The sequence below is a fragment of the Anomaloglossus baeobatrachus genome, chromosome 4, assembly GCF_048569485.1.
Source record: "Anomaloglossus baeobatrachus isolate aAnoBae1 chromosome 4, aAnoBae1.hap1, whole genome shotgun sequence".
NCBI classification, from domain to species: Eukaryota; Metazoa; Chordata; class Amphibia; order Anura; family Aromobatidae; genus Anomaloglossus; species Anomaloglossus baeobatrachus.
Genome location: NC_134356.1, coordinates 220,577,555 through 220,598,788, shown reverse-complemented (window position 1 = coordinate 220,598,788; position 21,234 = coordinate 220,577,555). Strand labels below are relative to the sequence as shown.

The window sequence follows — 21,234 nt, the reverse complement described above, 5'->3', positions numbered from 1 at the left end:
GTGATTAGGCACGCAGAGATATCTCTCTGCTGTCCCGATCACATGACCTGCACTAGAACCAGGAAGTAGGAAGTGCAGGAGACAGGAGGAGCTCAACCCCAAGGAGGGACACAAGAGACAGGACAGTGCTGCAGAAGGAAAGGAAAGTTTTTTTTACTAAAAGCAGTAACACGGGGGCGATATGTAACAGAGGGTGATGTCTGCCTGCCACAGTGGGCCCGTCTGCCTGCCACAGTGGGCCTGTGTGCCAGCCATAGGGGAAATGTGGCATCACTGGGGGACGTGTTCAATATAAGGTGGTCATATCCAGATTTAGGGGGCCAATTTTAGGATGAGGGGGGCTATGAGGGACATATACCCTATATTATTTGTTAGACGGACACTGGCATTATAAGACGGACCCCATTTATTAAAAAAATCTCTATTCCTTCACCAAATTTGGGGGTGCGTCTTATAATCACGTGCATCTTATAAAGCAAAAAATACAGTAATTATGGTTGGTGGGAGGCTGGAGGCAGCTCTCAGTGATCCTGTTCAGCGACCACAGGTTAGCAACTTGACCCAATACTGCCAATAACCAACTGCACATTCATTTTTATCGATTTGGTTCTTGTACATATGATTTGGTGCACATAAAGTTTCTTTCTAGTTTCTCATGGGGAACTGGATTGTCTTTTTCTATAGGTTATAATGTGTACATCCAGCCTGCCCAGAAGCTGCAAACTGCTGACCAGTGGGGGGTGCCAGGATCCATCGATCTGACATCCGTGTGATCGGTCATCAATAGCCAAATTCCTGACAACCCCTTTAGTACTTTCCAAGTTTATTACATCAGCAATCTACTGTATATTTATAGTCCCATCTTCTCCTGGCAGTTTGTAGTATGGAAAGGAATTCTCTTGTGTATCAGATGCATACAATACTAATTATGCAATTCATGCAGTAAATGTAAGACTTGCAACACTTCAAGGTTTTTCTGTAGTTTTTTTTTTTGCAATACATGATTTTGCAAGAATTTAGCTTTGGGCTTTGCAGACTGATAATTCAACTTTTTCAATTATTGGAGGGCTGCAACTATATAGCATACTCCATTGAATATATATTTCAGGTGGGTTCCATGAGTGGGCAGAGGCATGAACTCATGCACCGCTCTCCCCATCTTCTCACAGGCCTCTAACATAAGACAGTATTCGTGATATCAATTGTGCACAAATCAGTGGGGGTTTTTTATATACTTTTATATACACAAACACAAAGGATGCAAAAGATGCAGTCTGCTGTGTACAGATTACTATACAGTGGGGGGGTTTGAGTATTTAGTCAGCCACCAATTTTGCAAGTTCTCCCACTTAAAAAGATGAGAGAGGCCTATAATTGATAGGTAGACCACAACTATGAGAGACAAAATGAGAAAACAAGTCCAGAAAATCACCGCATCTGATTTGGCAAGATTATTTTTGCAAATTATGGTGGAAAATAAGTATTTGGTCAATAACAAAAGTTAATCTCGATATTTTGTTATGTATCCTCTTGTTGGCAATGACAGAGGTCAAACATTTTGGCCTAAGCCACACGGCATATAAATCGGATCGAGTGGAATGTGATAAAACATCGCATTGCACTCGGACCAATATTAACCTACGTCCCAGCACCCATGAGCAATTATTTTCTCAGCCCTAATCGTACCGACAAAACAATTGCAGTATGCTGCGACTGTAATGAGAGACTCGCTCTCTCTCGCACTCATTCAAGTCTATGAGGCGAGAGAAAGATCGCACTGCACTCACGAACTGTGAGCAAAAATCACCTAGTGAATAAGCTGCATATAGTTAGGTCCAGAAATATTTGGACAGTGACAATTTTCGCGAGTTGGGCTCTGCATGCCACCACATTGGATTTGAAATGAAACCTCTACAACAGAATTCAAGTGCAGATTGTAACGTTTAATTTGAAGGTTTGAACAAAAATATCTGATAGAAATTGTAGGAATTGTACACATTTCTTTACAAACACTCCACATTTTAGGAGGTCAAAAGTAATTGGACAAATAAACCAAACCCAAACAAAATATTTTTATTTTCAATATTTTGTTGCGAATCCTTTGGAGGCAATCACTGCCTTAAGTCTGGAACCCATGGACATCACCAAACGCTGGGTTTCCTCCTTCTTAATGCTTTGCCAGGCCTTTACAGCCGCAGCCTTCAGGTCTTGCTTGTTTGTGGGTCTTTCCGTCTTAAGTCTGGATTTGAGCAAGTGAAATGCATGCTCAATTGGGTTAAGATCTGGTGATTGACTTGGCCATTGCAGAATGTTCCACTTTTTTGCACTCATGAACTCCTGGGTAGCTTTGGCTGTATGTTTGGGGTCATTGTCCATCTGTACTATGAAGCGCCGTCCGATCAACTTTGCGGCATTTGGCTGAATCTGGGCTGAAAGTATATCCCGGTACACTTCAGAATTCATCCGGCTACTCTTGTCTGCTGTTATGTCATCATTAAACACAAGTGACCCAGTGCCATTGAAAGCCATGCATGCCCATGCCATCACGTTGCCTCCACCATGTTTTACAGAGGATGTGGTGTGCCTTGGATCATGTGCCGTTCCCTTTCTTCTACAAACTTTTTTCTTCCCATCATTCTGGTACAGGTTGATCTTTGTCTCATCTGTCCATAGAATACTTTTCCAGAACTGAGCTGGCTTCATGAGGTGTTTTTCAGCAAATTTAACTCTGGCCTGTCTATTTTTGGAATTGATGAATGGTTTGCATCTAGATGTGAACCCTTTGTATTTACTTTCATGGAGTCTTCTCTTTACTGTTGACTTAGAGACAGATACACCTACTTCACTGAGCGTGTTCTGGACTTCAGTTGATGTTGTGAACGGGTTCTTCTTCACCAAAGAAAGTATGCGGCGATCATCCACCACTGTTGTCATCCGTGGACACCCAGGCCTTTTTGAGTTCCCAAGCTCACCAGTCAATTCCTTTTTTCTCAGAATGTACCCGACTGTTGATTTTGCTACTCCAAGCATGTCTGCTATCTCTCTGATGGATTTTTTCTTTTTTTTCAGCCTCAGGATGTTCTGCTTCACCTCAATTGAGAGTTCCTTAGACCGCATGTTGTCTGGTCACAGCAACAGCTTCCAAAGGCAAAACCACACACCTGTAATCAACCCCAGACCTTTTAACTACTTCATTGATTACAGGTTAACGAGGGAGACGCCTTTAGAGTTAATTGCAGCCCTTAGAGTCCCTTGTCCAATTACTTTTGGTCCCTTGAAAAAGAGGAGGCTATGCATTACAGAGCTATGATTCCTAAACCCTTTCTCCGATTTGGATGTGAAAACTCTCATATTGCAGCTGGAAGTGTGCACTTTCAGCCTATATTATATATATAATTGTATTTCTGAACATGTTTTTGTAAACAGCTAAAATAACAAAACTTGTGTCACTGTCCAAATATTTCTGGCCCTGACTGTAGATCTGGAACCACCGTAACAAAGGCTACCATCAGTAACACACTATGCCGCCCCTCCTCAGTGCCGGCCCACCCCCCACAGCTGAGGTCTGATCGCATGATTGGACCTCAGTCGCAGGGACACTCGCATGACACTCGGCTCCCACGAGTGTCATGCGAGAAATCGCACTAGTGCCCCGTGTGGCCCCAGCCTATCTAAGTTTTCACAAGGTTGGCACACACTGTTGGTGGTATATTGGCCCACTCCTCCATGCAGATCTCCTTTAGAGCAGTGATGTATTGGGCCTGTCGCTGGGCAACACAGACTTTCAACTCCCTCCAATGGTTTTCTATGGGGTTGAGATCTGGAGACTGGCTAGACCACTCCAGGACCTTCATATGCTTCTTACAAAGCCACTCCTTCATTACCCTGGAGGTGTGCTTGGGATAATCATGCTGGAAGACCCAGCCACGTTTCATCTTCAATACCCATGCTAATGGAAGGAGGTTTGCACTCAAAAATCTCAAGATACATGGCCCCATTCATTCATGTACACGGATCAATCGTCCTGATCCCTTTGCAGAGACACAGCCCCAAGGCATGACGTCACCACCCCCATGCTTCACAGTAGGTATGGTGTTCTTTGGATGCAACGCAGCATTCTGTCTCCTCCAAATATGACGAGTTGTGTTTCTACCAAACAGTTCTACTTTGGTTCCATCAGACTATATGACATTTTCCAAATACTCTCCTGGATAATCCAAGTGCTCTCTAGCAAACTTCTGATGGGCCCAGACATGTACTGGCTTAAGCAGGGGAACACATCTGGCACGGCAGGATCTGAGTCCCTGACTATGTTGTGTGTTACTGATGGTAGCCTTTGTTACGGTGGTCCCAGCTCTATGCAGGTCATTCACTAGGTGATTTTTGCTCACCGCTCGTGTGTCATTTTGACCGCAGGAAGGGAGATCTTGTGAGGAGCCCCAGATCGAGGGAGATTATCAGTGGTCTTGTAGGTCTTCCAATTTCTTATTCTTGGCTGCTTGCCTATAGCAGATTCAGTCTTCGCAGCCTGGTGCAGGGCTACAATTTTGTTTCTGGTGTCCTTCAACAGCTCTTTGATCTTCACCATAGTGGAGTTTGGAGTGTGACTGAGGTTGTGGACAGGTATCTTTTCTACTGAGCTGTGAGCTGTGCATAATCTTTCCCCTCCGTACATCTCCGAACTACTCTCCCACTACACTCCAACACGTCACCTCCGGTCCTCCCAAGATCTCCTCCTCTCCTCCTCTCTCATTCGCTCCTCACGCAACCGACTCCAAGACTTCTCCCGAGCATCCCCAGTCTCCTGGAACTCGCTGCCTCAACACGTCAGACTATCCCCTACCCTTGCAAACTTCAAACGGAACCTGAAAACTCATCTGTTCAGAAATGCCTACAATCTACAATGAACTCGCTGCTGCCCGACCACCGTGCGGAGCTGCCGCCCGACCACCGTGCGGAGCTGCCGCCCGACCACCGTGCGGAGCCGCCGCCTGACCTACACCCCACCTATTGTCTCCTCCCCATAATCCTATAGAATGTAAGCCCGCAAGGGTAGGGCCCTCTTCCCTCTGTACTAGTCTGTCTACTGTAACTTGTATACGTATTTTGTATGTAACCCCCTTCTCATGTACAGCACCATGGAATTAATGGTGCTCTATAAATAAATAATAATAATAATAATAATACTGATAAGTTCAAACAGGTGCCATTACTACAGGTAATGAGTGGAGGACAGAGGAGCCTCTTGAAGATGAAGTTACAGGTTAAAGAAATCTCGCATGTTTTTAGATGATTAAATAATTATTTTCCATCATAATTTGCAAAAAAATAAATCTTCCCAAATCAGACAAGGTGATTTTCTGGATTGGTTTTTCTCATAGTTGTGGTCCATCTATGATGTCAATTACAGTGGGAAAACATGCACAATCGGTGGCTGACTAAATACTCCCCCCCACCACTGTATAATTGTATATTAAAAAAAAAAATGAAATAAAGGGGAGGTAAACACATACGTTTTTATTAAATTGTAGTATATGGAACACATATAGAAGTATACAGTATTGTTAAAAAAAAAAAAAACGCAGAAAGAATCTGCAAATGTATATGTTTTTTCACTAGAAAGTCTCATGAGCTGACACTCCTTCCTATGACTATTAAAAAGCACAAATCCATAAGAAACACCCACACAGGCCTTACACGTCATCTACAAATTTGACATCCACCTCTATTTCAATTAACTCCTTTACAAAGGATATGAGCATTCCTAATGAATAGAAAGGAAATAAAAAATAGATTTCAAGTAGTATTACATTCTAAACCATTTTATTCAAGAAACATTAAAAAAGCAAAATGTGACTTGCATTAAAGGGAATTTGTCACCAGATTTTTGCCACCCCATCTGAGTGCAGCATAATGTAGGGGCAGAGATCCTGATTCCAGTGATGCCTCACTTATTTGGCTGTTTGTTGTAGTTTTGATAAAAATCACTGTTTTATTCCCAGGAGATTATCAGTAGACCTGTAACAGGTACTCTTCCACATTCATGAGCTCTGTATAACCACACCCCTATCACAGATAGCACCTTAGCACAGATAGCAGATGGCACCTTTCTACCTATGAACAGAGTACACAGAATGCTGCCAATCAGTCGTGAGGGCAGGGTTACAGAGAGCTCAGCATTCAGAGAACTAGCAGATGTGCATCAGATAAAACAGATTTTAGAATTACAACAAGCAGCCCAATAAGTGATATATCATTGGACTCAAGGTCTCTATTATGCGGCTCTCACATTGGGTAGCAGAAACTTAAAAAACTTGGTGACATATTCCCTTTACAGTACCACCGATTTTTATTATCATCTTTATATGAATTGATTAGAGCAATCTATGAAAAGTTGGCCACATATCAGACAATAGCTACTTCCTCTCAAAGAGTGGTCCTAAATATAAATTGTATATTGTATGTATTCATATTAAAGCTTATACATACAGTAAATAAAAGCTGCAAAATGGTGCACACAAAACCAACAATAACACAGAAAGGTGTTTTGTGCATTAGGATACATACATGCAGACAATCTGGAATGGCAAAAAACAGGATTTTTTTTACCTATTTTGTATATATATTGTATATATATATATATATATATATATATATATATATATATATATATATATACACACACACACACACACACACACACACACACACAATATATACACATACATACATACATATACATATACAAGAGAAAAAAAAAATTGAAGTTGTACGTAGCATCCAAAACACAAAACAGAGTACTTTTAAAAATGAACCACACACTAATAAGCACTAATATGATTCAAAACTAATGATGGGTGGAGACCACAGATAACTGGGAGCGGCAGCCCTAAGAAGAAATCCGGTTCTGAGCCGGACCGGACCTTATACAAGTCTGTGGGGACCAGAATCCAGCTATTGAAAATGGTGATCGAAGGGATAGGAGGAGCAAGTGGGCTGTACTTATCGATTCTCCGGCACGGCTGTAACTGCTTCCAGGCCACTCATTCACTTCTGGAGCCGCTCATTACCTTCATTGTATATGCATCGCATTCCCCGCCCACCGGCGTCTGATTGGAAGCACTCAGCTGACACTCAGGGTGGAGGCGCGGTTGACTGCAATCAAAGACGCTATGTACATGTATTGTGGTATAAAAATATTTGGCGTAGGGTTCCTGCCATATTAGGATACCCAGCACAGAAAAAGCCTACAGCTACAGGCTGCAGCACCCGGCTGTGTATCAAAATAAGAGGAAGCGTATCATGCGCATTTTGTTGGGGTTTTTTAACCCCTTCAGCCCCAAGCCTATTTTGACCCTAAAGACCAGGCCATTTTTTGCAATTCTGACCAGTGTCACTTTATGGAGGTTATAACTCTGGAACGCTTCAGCGGATCCCGGTGATTCTGAGATTGTTTTCTCGTGTCATATTGGGCTTCATGTTCGTGGTAAATTTATGCCGATATTTTTTGCGTTTTTGTGAAAAAAACGGTAATTTCGTGAAAATTGTGAAAATTTTGTAATTTTCAAACTTTGAATTTTTATGCTCTAAAACCAACGAGACATCTGACACAAAATAATTAATAAATAACATTTCCCATATGTCTACTTTACATCAGAACAATTTTGGGGAAAAAAAAAAAAATTTAAGGAAGTTATAGGGGTTCAAAGTTTATGAGCAATTTCTCATTTTTACAACAAAATTTACAAAGCCACTTTTTTTAGGGACCACATCACATTTGATTTGATTTTGAAAGGTCTACATGACACAAAACACCCAAAAGTGACACCATTCCAAAAACGGCACCCCTCAGGCTACTCAAAACCACATTCAAGAAGGTTATTAACCCTTCAGGTGCTTCACAGTAACTAAAGCAATGTGGAAGGAAAAAAATGAACATTTTACTTTTTGCAACAAAAATGTTAATTTAGCCTCAAATATTGCATATTCACAAGGGTAGCAGGATTAAATTTATCCCCAAAATTTGTTGGGCAATTTCTACTGAGCACGCAGATACCTCATATGTGGCGAAAAACCACTGTTTGAGCACACGCCAGGACTCGGAAGGGAAGGAGCGCCATTTGACTTTTTTGAACAGAAAATTAGCTGGAATCGTTAGCCGCACCATGTTGCGTTTGGAGAGCCCCTGAGGTGCCGAAACAGTGGAGCTCCCCCACATGTTACCCCATTTTGGAAACTAGACCCCTAATGGAATTTATCTAGATGTTTATTGAGCACTTTGAGCCTCTGGGGGCTTCACAACAGTTAATAGAGTTGAGCCGTGAAAATAAAAAAAATTTTTTTTACCACAAAATTGTTACTTCAACCAGATAGCTTTTTTTTCACAAGGGTATCAGGAAACATTGCACCATAAAATGTATTGTGTAATTTCTCCTGAGTACACAGACACCTCATATGTGGTGGAAATAAAATGTTTGGGCCCACAGCAGGGCTCGGAAGGCAAGGAGCGTCATTTGACGTTTCAAACGCAAAATTGTCTGGGATAATTAGTGTATTCCATGTTGCATTTGGAGACCCCCTGAGGTGCCGAAACAGTGCAGCTCCCCCACATGCGACCCCAATTTGGAAACTAGACCCCCATGGCATAGAAAAAAAAAAACCAGTGGCAGATGGGGGGCGGCAGATGGGGGGGCAGCGGCATATAAAGGGAGCATCTGTGATTGTGAGACAGCGGCTGGGATAGGGTGGGGGCGGATGGGAGAGGGCGCAGTGGATGCAGGAGCGGCAGAGGATAGAGGGAGGAGGGGAGGGGGGGATGGGAGGTGAGATTGGGGATAGTTACCCTACAGGATGGATCTAGGCAGCTGGATCACAGGAGATGAAGGAGGCATCAGATCGGGGAGGGTGAGAGGTGGGGGAGGGAGCGCAGCGCAGATCACGGAGGAGACAGGTGAGCAGAGCACAGATCACGGGGGTGAGAGGTGAGGGAGAGCGGACAGCAGATCACGGGGTTGACAGGGGAGGGAGCGCACATCACGGGGGTGACAGGGGAGGGAGCGCACATCACGGGGGTGACAGGGGAGGGAGCGCACATCACGGGGGTGACAGGGGAGGGAGCGCACATCACGGGGGTGACAGGGGAGGGAGCGCACATCACGGGGGTGACAGGGGAGGGAGCGCACATCACGGGGGTGACAGGGGAGGGAGCGCACATCACGGGGGTGACAGGGGAGGGAGCGCACATCACGGGGGTGACAGGGGAGGGAGCGCACATCACGGCGGTGACAGGGGAGGGAGCGCACATCACGGCGGTGACAGGGGAGGGAGCGCACATCACGGCGGTGACAGGGGAGGGAGCGCACATCACGGCGGTGACAGGGGAGGGAGCGCACATCACGGCGGTGACAGGGGAGGGAGCGCACATCACGGCGGTGACAGGGGAGGGAGCGCACATCACGGCGGTGACAGGGGAGGGAGCGCACATCACGGCGGTGACAGGGGAGGGAGCGCACATCACGGCGGTGACAGGGGAGGGAGCGCACATCACGGCGGTGACAGGGGAGGGAGCGCACATCACGGGGGTGACAGGGGAGGGAGCGCACATCACGGGGGTGACAGGGGAGGGAGCGCACATCACGGGGGTGACAGGGGAGGGAGCGCACATCACGGGGGTGACAGGGGAGGGAGCGCACATCACGGGGGTGACAGGGGAGGGAGCGCACATCACGGGGGTGACAGGGGAGGGAGCGCACATCAAGGGGGTGACAGGGGAGGGGGCGAGTAGCCGATCACAGGGGTGAGAGGTGGGGGCGAGTAGCCGATCACAGGGTTGAGAGGTGGGGGGGAGCGGGCAGCACATAACGGAGGAGAAGGGGCGGGGCCGGGCAGCACATAACGGAGGAGGAAGCGGGCAGCCGATCTCGAGTGGAGGGGGCTGGCAGCACATCACGGAGGTGAGGGGACGAGCAGCCGATCACGAGGGAAAGGGGCCGGGCAGCAGATCGGGGGGGACCGGTGGCACTGTGGCAGATGGAGGGTGACGGCGGCGGATCGGGAGGTGTGGGGGTGAGGGTGCGGGCAGCAGATCGGGTGGCAGATCGCGGAGGGCAGCGGCGGATCGGGAGGTGTGGGGGTGAGGGTGCGGGCAGCAGATACGAGGGCTGCGGGTGACAGATCGCGGAGGGAAGCGGCGGATCAGGAGGTGTGGGGGTGAGAGTGCGGGCAGCAGATACGAGGGGTGGGGGTGCGGGTGGCAGATCGCGGAGGGCAGCGGCGGATCAGGAGGCCGGTTTCATACAGTGCAATGGCAGCGCGGCAACTTCCGGGTCCCATGCTCCGGTCACATAACAGCAGGGGACCGGATCTTGTCGCCCTGCCATTGCACTGTGTACACTCACTGTGCTGGCGTGCTGCAGGGCCGACAAGTGAAGCTGATGGGGCGGTCACCGGCCTTGTGACCGCTGTCTCCAATCAGAGCTACTGGAGCTGGGGGAGGGTAATCCAGTGAGGTCACCCAGCTCCAGCCAATGGCCAGTGCTATAGCTGCACTGGCCAGGGCTGGATTTCAATGTTTCAGTCACTTTAAATGGCTGGAACATTACAGTGGCTGTGATTGGTTGAGCGGCGTTCGTCAGCCAATCACAGCCTCCGTAGGTCCGGGGAGGAGGCACCACCCCTCCTGAGGTCAGGAACAGGTCCCCTCCTCCCCGAATCTGCGGTTTATGTTAACCGATTGCAGTCACCGGAGGCTCCGGTGCCGCGATTACGCCATGACGGAAAGATCCGTCCTTGGTCGTTAAGGCCCAGGGCACCATGACGGATCTTTCCGTCCATGGTCGTGAAGGGGTTAACTACAAAAAAAAAAAAAAGGCATGTAGGTCCCCCACCCCCAATTTTGAGACACGACCATGATAAAGCCCAACAGCTGGGGAGAACCCTGCTCATTGGGCCCCCCAGCCTAAAAATAGCAGCCTGCAGCTGCCCAGAATTGTTGCATCCATTAGAGGTGAGGTCACTGACTTTACTGAGGACAGGTTACCTGCGGTTACAGGTGAAGGGCCAAGGGAACCTCCAGCTATGACCACATTTTACCTGAGTGATGTCGCCACGGATTGCTGCTCAGTCTCTGCCTGAAGTCCACAGTGAACGGTCATGTTCCATGATTGCACTCTATGACTTCAGATATAGCCGAGCTGGAACCTCGTGTGGATTATGTCGGACCTGCAGGGGTGTTTTGGGGGTTAATAAAGTGGTGAAAGTGTTTTATTATATTTTATTTCAAATAAAAAGGATTTTTTTAGTGTTTATTTACTTTCACTTACAGATTAGTAATGGGTTCTCAGATGCCCCCAATACTAATCTAGGCTTAGTGGCAGCTGTGAGCTCACATTATCACCTTATTACCCAGATTGCCACCTCAACAGGGCAATCGGGAAGAGCCGGGATTATCACATCTACTGACAATCCTGGGCGGCTGCAGGCTGCTATTTTTAGACTGGGGGGGTGGGGGCAATAAGCATGGGTCTCCCCAGTATGAGAATACCAGCCCTCAGCTCTCAGGCTTTATCATAACTGGGTATCAAAATTGGGGGGGCTTGGGGAGACTGCAAGCTTTTTTGTTTTGCTTTTTTTTTTTTTTTTTTATTAAAAGTGCGCATGCGGTTCCTCCTATTTTAATACACAGCCAAGAAAAGCGCATGCTTGGGGCTGCAGCCTGTAGCCATATGCCATCTGTGCTATGACAATTTTTATTTAATTTTTACTGTACGATATAGACCCGCAGACAGCACCTGTGATTGGAAGAGTCAGACACTCTGTCACACAAGTTGGGGGTAAGTCTGACTGCAACCACACGTCGGTGGGTGGGGAAAGTGGTGCATATGCAATGACGTTAATGAGCGGCCCTGGAAGCGAATGAGTGACCATGAAGCAGTTACAGCCACCCCAGAGCCTCAGTAATTATAGCCCGCTTGAGTCACTTATTTTTCCTTAATCTATACCTGAGTTCCCAATTTAATATCTGGGCCTGGCACTCTGGTACGTCTGAAACCGCACGGATCCGGACTTTTACAGTCCGGGTCCGACTATCACTAGTCAAAACACCATTTCAATTTTCTGAATAATTTTTCAAATCTCAGGTTCACTCCACATTTAGGAGACATACACTTGAGGACTGAGGTTTTAGGGATTCTATTCTTCATTAGACATTGGAGAGTCAAAGAAAGAAGAAAATGGGTGTATCAAGTATTCAAGGTTTGGAGGCGTTGTGTCTGCTGATTGAGAACTGGGACCCAAACCAGATGGTCTTCCCTTGAGAAACCCAATCGTCTGATCTTGGATTCTTGATGCAGTCATTTCCAATTTTTTTTTCGACCATTAAAAAGCCTGATGAAGGTTTACCTAAAACGTGGCTGTACTCAAGTGTATACCATCTAAATGTTGTGAAACCCTTAAATAAAAGAACTGGAGAAAATTGAAATAAGTGTTTGAAACATTCAATGTGGGTTTCTCTACAAGTATTCAGCTCTTAAGCCCCGTTACACATAGCAATGTCATTAGCGAGATCGCTGAAACGTCACGTTTTGTGACGCAACAGTGACCTCGCTAGCGATCTCGCTACGTGTGACACATAGCAGCGACCGCCCCCCCATTGCGATATCGCTGATTGTACCTGAACGACCTGGTACATTTTTTGATCGTTGGTGTCCCGCTGGGCAGCATGCATTGCAGTGTTTGACGCCATAACAATGATGAGCAACCTCGTTGGCACGCCTGGGTGGAAACACTACGCCTCTACCGAGGTCTGAGTCGTCAGAATAGCTGCTGTGTGACAGGGTCCCAACAACTGCCGAGGTCGTTATACGGATCGTCGTATCGTTGCTGCGTCGTTAATTAGATCTGCCTGTTTGCCAGCTCACTAGCGACCATGTAGCGACGTACCAGCGATCCTGACCACGTCGTATCATTGTCGGGATCGCTGGAACGTCGCTACGTGTAACAGGACCCTTACAACCAGTGGAACCAGTTGGTGAGCTCCAGTGTACACCCATCTCCAATATTATATCTCGTGAAGGGGGTGCACTCTGCACTGCATTGACTTTACGTCTAATATCTAAGAAAACAAAATATTTCCATTTAGAAGCTCAGTAATTATATCAGCCATGTTTTTAAACAAGCACATGCAAACATCTGCCCACTGTGATAGTAATCATTCATGGAAAGTGGCAAATGCACGTAATGCACACTGCACCATCACAAACATATATTCATTTACCTGTCACAAAATGGTACGGACTGCTGCACCCCTCAGGGTCTGGATGATCAGGCAGTGGCTGAGAGAGACACAAACATAAGTGAGAGCTGTTGTAAAGTCTTCACAATCCAAGTGTCTCCACATTGTATCAAATATGGGGTTCTCTTATAACTGAGATTACATGATAGGAATGGGTCTGAAAACTAAAGCGGGGAAAATAAGTATTTGATACACTGGCGACTTTGCAAGTTTTCCCACCTACAACGAATGGAGAGGTCTGTAATTTTTATTGCAGGTACACTAAAACTGTGACAGACAGAATCCCCCTGCCACAAAATATCCAGGGAAAAAAAAAAAAAAAAAAAACCACAACACCTCCAAAAAACATTGTATGGTTTTTATATAATTAATTTGCATTTTAATCGCATGAGAAGTATTTGATACAATAAAAAAAACATAACCTAATATTTAGTACAGAAACCTTTGTTTGCAATTACAGAAATCAGACGTTTCCTGTGCTTCTTGACCAAGTTTGTACACACTGCAGCAGGCATTTTGGCCCACTCATCCATACAGATCTTCTCCAGATCTTTCAGGGGCTGTCACTGGGCAACTTTGAGTTTCTGCTTCCGCCAAAGATTTTCTATTGCATTCAGGTCTGGAGACTGGCTGGGCCACTCCAGGACCTTGAAATGCTTCTTACGGAACCACTCCTTAGTTGCTCTGGTGATGTTTAAGGTCATCATCATGCTGGAAGACCCATCCACAACTCATCTTCAATGCTCTTGCTGAGGAAAGGAGGTGGTTTGCCAAAATCCTGCGATACATGACCCAATCCATCCTCCCTTCTACATTTTGCACAAAAGCACCCCCAAAAGTATATTTCCATCCCCATGCTTCAGAGTTGGAACAGTGTTCCTGGGGTTGTACTCATCCTTCCGCCAAACACTGCAAGTGGAGTGGATACCAAAAAGTTCTATTTTGATCTCATCTGACCTTCTCTGGATCATCCAGATGGTCATGGGCAAACTTCAAACAGGCCTGGACATGTGCTGGCATGAGAAGGGGGACCTTACGTGCCCTGCAGCATTTTAATCCATGACGATGTAGTGTGTTAGTAAAATGTAATCTTTGAGTCGGTGGTCCCAGCTATCTTCAGGTCATTGACCAGGTCCTCCCGTTTAGTTCTGGGCTGATTCCTGATCATTTTCAGAATCATCCTTACCCCACGAGGCGAGATCTTACATGGAGCCCCAGACAGAGTAAGAGTGACAGTCATCTTGTGTTTCTTCCATTATTTAATTACTGCGCCAACACTTGTTGCCTTCTCACCAAGTGGCTTGCCTATTGTCTTGTTGTTCACCCCAGCCTTGTGCAGGTTAACAATTTTCTTTCTGGTGTGCTTAGAGAGCTCTTTGGTCTTAGCCATGGAGGAGGTTGGATTGTGATTGATTGAGTGTGTGGACAGGTTTTTTATACAAGTTGAAACAGGTGTAATTAATACAACTAATGAGTGCAGAGTAGAATGGCTTCTTAAAGAAAACAAAAATAACAGCTCTGTGAGAGACAGAATTCTTGCTGGTTGGTAGGTGATCAAATAATGAATTTGCATTTTATTGCATTCAAATTGTCTCTTCAAGGAGGAAGGAGACAAACTCTAGCATCACCTATTGGAACTAGCAATCCTAAAAAACAAAAGTGGCCTTATAACAAGCCTTTTCATATGACTTAGGATTTATACCAGATCAGATCAGACACGGTGTTTTGGGGTGATTGCCTCTCGTCAGTGCAAAGTGTGGGACCTGATCTGGTTTGAGAAGCTATAGTGGGGAAGACTATTTTCCTTGCGGAGACCTGACAAAACCAGTCTGGCTCCCAGTGAGGGGACTCATAGCTGCAATGCTGCTCTGGGAAATATTCAAATTGTCTCTTCAGGGAGGAAATAAGTATGTAAAAATCCTACAAGGATTTTCTGGATTCAATCTGTCACATTTGAAGTGTGCCTATGATAAAAATTACAGACCTCTCTATTATTTGTAGGTGGGAAAACTTGCAAAAATATGTAGGGTAACGAATACTTATTTTCCTCGCCATTTCTCATCCAGGTTAAAAGCAAAGATCTGGTCCTGACATTATGACATGATTGGTACATCATTAAAACTGGACAGTACACATCTGATAACTGGCTTTCCCCCTGTAGACCTATAAATGTGTGCAAGTTCCACATTCCTAAAGTCCAAGAGGTTCCTTCACACAGTGATTTTTCTCGTACGCAAAGAAAATGGTCCTAGTGTCATATGAGTTGTCGGTCAGTTTTCACCGCAAGTGCCTGTGCATATGTTGCAGATTTGTTACTTTTTTTTTTTCCTGCACAGATTTATCAAAATCTGAAGGGTTTCCTGATGCCGGCTCCTGAAGTCTCAGGCAAACTTTTTTTTTCACTTGCAGATATGGAACAGATTTAGATCTGCAGCATGCCAATTCTTTCACTGTTTTTTCTTTGCTGCAGATAATACTGAGTGGGGGAAAAAAAAATGTGCACCAAAACCACATGTTAAAAAAAAAAAAAAATATATATAAAAAGCCCCTATTTTAAGCAGGGCTTTTTATGCCAAGAAATGCAGAAATTTCTGTACCAAATACGCAATATGTGCACATACCCTCCATAGACTTGCAATAGCGAGTTTGCAACCCTGACCAATATCAGACAAGCCTGTGCAAACCACGGGAGGGGGTGGAGAAGATTACCTATAGCCATCTCTAGTGTGACCCAATCAGCATTATTATAGATATAGATATATAATGCTGATTGGAGATAGATAGATATATATATATATATATATAATATAATGCTGATTGGAGATTATATATATATCTCCAATCAGCATTATATTATATTATTATATATATATATATATATATATTATATATATATATATATATATATATATATATATATATATATATATATATATATATATATATATATATATATATAAAAATTTTATTTTTTAACTCATACATATCACTCATACAAAAACTGACATCTGTATTAGCCCTTAATGTGAACCTGTCAGGTGTAATATGCACCCAGAAGCATGAGCAGTTCTGGGTGCATTTGGTAATCCTGCCTAACCATCCCTGTATCTAGTAGCATAGATGAAGAGATCTTTAGAAAAAGTATTTCTAAACATCTTTTATGATATGGTAATGAGGCCAGGGACTAGAGTTGCAAGGGCGTTGCTTTCCCCAATTAGTCTGCCCTCATAGCATGGTAGCACGCGCACAGGGGTGTACCAATATGCTACTCAATGCAGCATCACCCAGCGGTGACGTGCGTACCTGTGTCCGCTGTTCAGAAGTCCCTAGCAGACAGGTTCACTTTAAGAATAACAGTTTGATGAAACAACCTCCATCAAAAATCACTAAGGAAGAGAAGTGAATAAAAACACAAATTGTAAAATGGTGCACACAATATTATTTCAGTTCATTTAAGGAGGGAGATTGTGTTCTGATATTAAAGATAAAAGGGTACATCTTTCAGACCATAAGGGTATGTGCGCACGTTGCGTACTAGCCCAGCACCGAAAAGGTGCGCTTCAGAGCGCAGCTGAAAAGCTCCGTTCTGAAGCGCATGGTGCCGGCGAGAACGTGCGCTCTGCCTGCAGCTTCTGCCATAGACAGAGCAGGAGCTGCCGGCAAAGCGCACGGAAGAAGTGACATGTCACTTCTTTTTGCGCAGCGCTTCGGCAGTAGCCGAAGCGCTGCGCTCTGAGACGCCACGTGCGCACGGCCCCTGCACAATCTCTATAGACTGTGCAGGGGACGCAGGACGCATGCAGTTACGCTGCGCTACAAAGCGCAGCGTAACTGCATGAATTTACGCAACGTGCGCACATAGCCTAAGACACACTTTTTTCTCTTCAAAATGTGGGAAGAAAGTGGGGGGGGGCATCTTATCATCTGGACATACCTAGCTTCTAGGGGAGGTAGGGGGTGAAAATACGGCTGGGTGTGCGATGTAACCGGAAGCAGGGGCAGGCTGTAGCTGGAGGGGGGGGGGGGGTTTATGAGTGTTTACTATTAGAAAGAGATGAATATTCCATGGTCCCAGGCATGGGAAGCAGTGAATATTAATTTTGGATTAGCCGACGAGTATAAAGGTTTTTTTATGTATGCGGCATTACAGGAGGTAATACCATACCAGGATGGGCCCATAATGGGGGGCATATACACTACTCACAAAAAGTTAGATATTTGGCTTTCGGGTGCAATTTATGTAAAAAGTAAAAAGGTTAGTGCTACAGTGATGTGTCATCATGAAAGTAGGGCCTTTAAGTAAAAGCGTGCAATTGTAATTTCTACATCTTAAACTATTTATTGAAACAATAGCCTCCCCCACCTCCCCAAAGAAAGAAAAAAATGTCAATTGTCTCAAACTTGTCATGTGGCCTTGAGCATCAATTACAGCGATGTCTTCTGCTGTTCTCAATTAAAGTTATTGTCTACTGAGCTGCAGCATCCCACTGTACTTAAAAGGGGGGCTTCCAGGTCTTTGAGTCGCTGTGTAGAGGCTCATAACTCGGTACCCCAGAACCTCAGCTGATCCGTTAGGTTTTCTATGACATTCAGGTCTGGAGAAAATATAGTGGCCTGCACTTAAGGTACCCCAGCCTTCAGCAGCCGTTTCCTAATGATGCCACATCGATGAGCTTGAGCATTGTTGTCCACACAGTTTAAATTAGGCCAGTGTTGATCATGCAGAGGGGCACAATAACTGTGCCAGTAGTAGGGGCAGTCACTGTACCATTCACAAAGAGTAGGGCAGCGCTGCACTGACTAGACACTTGCCCACATTGTACCACCACCAAAGGCTCGTCTGGTGACAACAGTGGCTTATGCATAGCGCTCTCCTTGACATTTCCAACATCGTCGGCGACCATTTTCTCAGATCAGCGTGAATTGACTTTTATCAGTGAACAGCACTGAGGCCCACTTGGCTATGGTGCCTGATAGTGTGGTCAGGTACTCTTGCAGGTAAGTTAACAAAACACGTTGCTGTAAATGGTTTCAAGTGGTCTGACGAGACACTTTGGTGCCTCTCACCTCCCTTATATGTGCCTGGAGTTGTGTGGCATTCATCATCAGGTCCTGAAGGGCATTGTTCACAATGAAGTGGTCATCAGTGTGTGATGTCGCCAAAGGACGTCCACTTCTATGCCTTTCTGCAACTCCTCAAATCTTTATCTCTTTTGCAACCTGATGATGACACTCTGGGCTCAGTGGCCACTTCTCTCTGAGAACATCCTGCTTGAACCTTGCAATGGCGAGGTAGTGTTGATCAATTGTTGTTAGGTGTAAATAAAAATTCTCATTGAACGCCAAAATGTATTGGGGGGGATGCATGGACCAAATACCTGTTGTGAATATTGCCAATAAGCTCCTTGTTAGACAACAGTAAGTTGTGCATATCTGACCAAAAACAAGGAGTCTGCATGTCTCCTGTGTTTGTGGGGGGTTCTTCCTAGTTCTACGGTTTCCTCACACACTCCAAAGACATATTGATAGGGAATTTAGATTGTGAACCCCAATGGGGACAGTGATGGTCAGGTCTGTAAAGTGCTGTGGAATTAACAGCGCTATAGAAGTGTGTAAAATAAATTGGGGGACATCACGGTAACAGTGTCAGCAGCTGATCCCCCACATAAGCGCATTCATGACCACATGTTTTGCTTCAAATCCCCCCCCACCCCCAGTTTCCTTTTATAAGGAAACTTAGGTGCATCTTATGGTCCAGAAAATATAGCAGATCGTTTAGAATTTTTTGTATTTTTACTCCTGAAAATAAAACTCCATGACCTACTTCAAATGACCAAATTGTCGGTGAAGTATAAATCCATTTCAAATCCACAGCAGATCACAGACCTGGCTGTGTGGAGTAGAACCTAACAAATCTTACCATTTTTCTCTGTGGAGAAAATTAAACCTAAGGGTGCGGATTTTTAAAGTGCACCAATCGCCAGCCCAGGATTTTCTTATATAACCTAAAAGCAAGTGCTATACTGGCACTATCATGCTGAGTCTATACATACCATTAGCTGTCAGCTAGGATGTATAGGTTTTGAAACACAAGCAAGTAAAGTTTGTAAAATGAGCAGCTGTTTGAATGACAGCAGCTACCGATCAGCTGATAGCTGGGGTGCGTATTCATAGTGATTCCCGCCCCCTGCCTGTCTGTCCTCCCCATTATTTATGCTAATTCTAAAATAGAACAGTTTTACTAAGTGACTAGAAGGACCTGTGCTGATGTCATACCCATGTGACCAGGAGGGGCAGGGTCTCAGTCAATAGAAAAATAATGTTGCTTCCTGGAATCAGCTATGTTGGCTGAGGCTTCGCCCCTCCTGGTCACATGGGTATGACATCAGCACAGGTTCTTCTAGTCACTTAGTAAAAAAAATTCTATAATAGAATTAGCATAAATAAAAGGGGGAGGATGAACAGGCAGGGGGCGGGAATCACTATCAAACCCCACCCCAACTATCCGCTGATCGGCAGCTACTGCCATTCAAAAAGCTTCTCATTTTACAAACTTTTCTTGCTTGCGTTTCAAAACCTATACATCCGAGCTGACCACTACAGGTATGTATAGAATCAGCCAGATAGTGCCAGTATAGCACTGGCTTTAGGTTACATAAGAAAATCCTGGTGTTTTGGTGAGCTTTAAAAACTGCAGCATTTTAATCTTTCAGCTTTTCAACCTATTCATTGTAGAGGGTAAACTCTGCATTTTACACATGTAGATTTTGCAGCTGATTTGTAGCTAAACATGCCAATAGATAAGCATGTTTGTTTTGAAAAAAATCTTATCCAACACAACATCGCTTTGTCAGTAGAAGACATGCACTTGGCTGCAGTGTTCAATGAAACCTTTGGCTCAGAAGCTAAACATTGAGTTTTAAAGGGAACCTGGCAGCAGAAATTTTGCTTTAAACCTAAAAGTTTCCCCCTCTGCAGCTCCTGGGCTGCATTCTAGCAAGGTTCCTATAGTTTTTGTGCCCCCTTTTAGACCAAAAAAAACCACTTTATAAAGTTGTACCTTTTGGTATGCAAATCTTCTAAATTATCCATGGGGGCGGGCTGTGTGGTGTCCGTTACTGTCCCTTCTGCCGATTTACGCCGTCCCCCAACGCTCCATTTCATACTTGAGGACGCCGCCCAGCGCACCCGTGGTCCCGCGCATGCGCCGTTCGACTGTAACGGGACTGTGCACTGTGTGACTGCTGGTTACATGTTGAGCAGGCATGAGATTATGGGCGGCGCTGTGATTGTCATCAGCAAGTGCCCGCCCATAATCCCGTGCCCGCGCTTTCCCCTCTGCCTCCACCGTTCTGCGCAAGCGCTGGCCATATGACCCCACGTCACCTCTTTCTCATCTTGCCCTGGAGCAGGAAATAGATGGGAGGAGCGGAGCAGGACACCACCGGTTAAGAGAGGTGACGTTGGGTCATCTGGCCAGCGCTTGCGCAGAACGCTGGAGGCAGAGGGCAAAGGGCGGGACTTGCTGATGACAATTACAGCGCCGCCCATAATCTCGTGCCTGCGCAACACGTCACCAGCGGTCACACTGTGCACACAGTGCACAGTCCCGGTACAGTCACACGGCACATGCGCGGGACCTCGGGCGCACTGGGCGGCGTCCTGAGGTATGAAACGGAGCGTTGGGGGACGGCGTAAATCGGCAGGAGGGACAGTAACGGACACCAGACAGCCCGCCCCCATGGATAATTTAGAAGATTTGCATACCAAAAAGGTACAACTTTATAAAAAGTATTTAATTTGGTCTAAAAGGGGCACAAAAACTATAGGAACCTTTCTAGAATGCAGCCCAGGAGCTGCAGAAGGGGAAACTTTTAGGTTTAAAGCAAAATTTCTGCTGACAGGTTCCCTTTAAAAATACACAGATCATTAACTACAAAATA

General features: G+C 45.4%; 1 protein-coding gene across 2 annotated transcripts in view; it reads right to left on the bottom strand.

The window, feature by feature from the left end:
- Positions 1–21,234, bottom strand: part of FAM53C (family with sequence similarity 53 member C) — a 47,390-nt gene that overhangs the window by 16,194 nt on the left and 9,962 nt on the right. The window contains exon 2 of one of the 2 annotated variants that reach the window (XM_075342382.1): positions 13,274–13,331. The exons of the other annotated variant lie outside the window; for it this stretch is intronic. Coding sequence (XP_075198497.1) covers positions 13,274–13,331 — 58 coding nt within the window. The remainder of the gene's footprint in view (positions 1–13,273; positions 13,332–21,234) is intronic. 2 annotated transcript variants of the gene reach the window in all.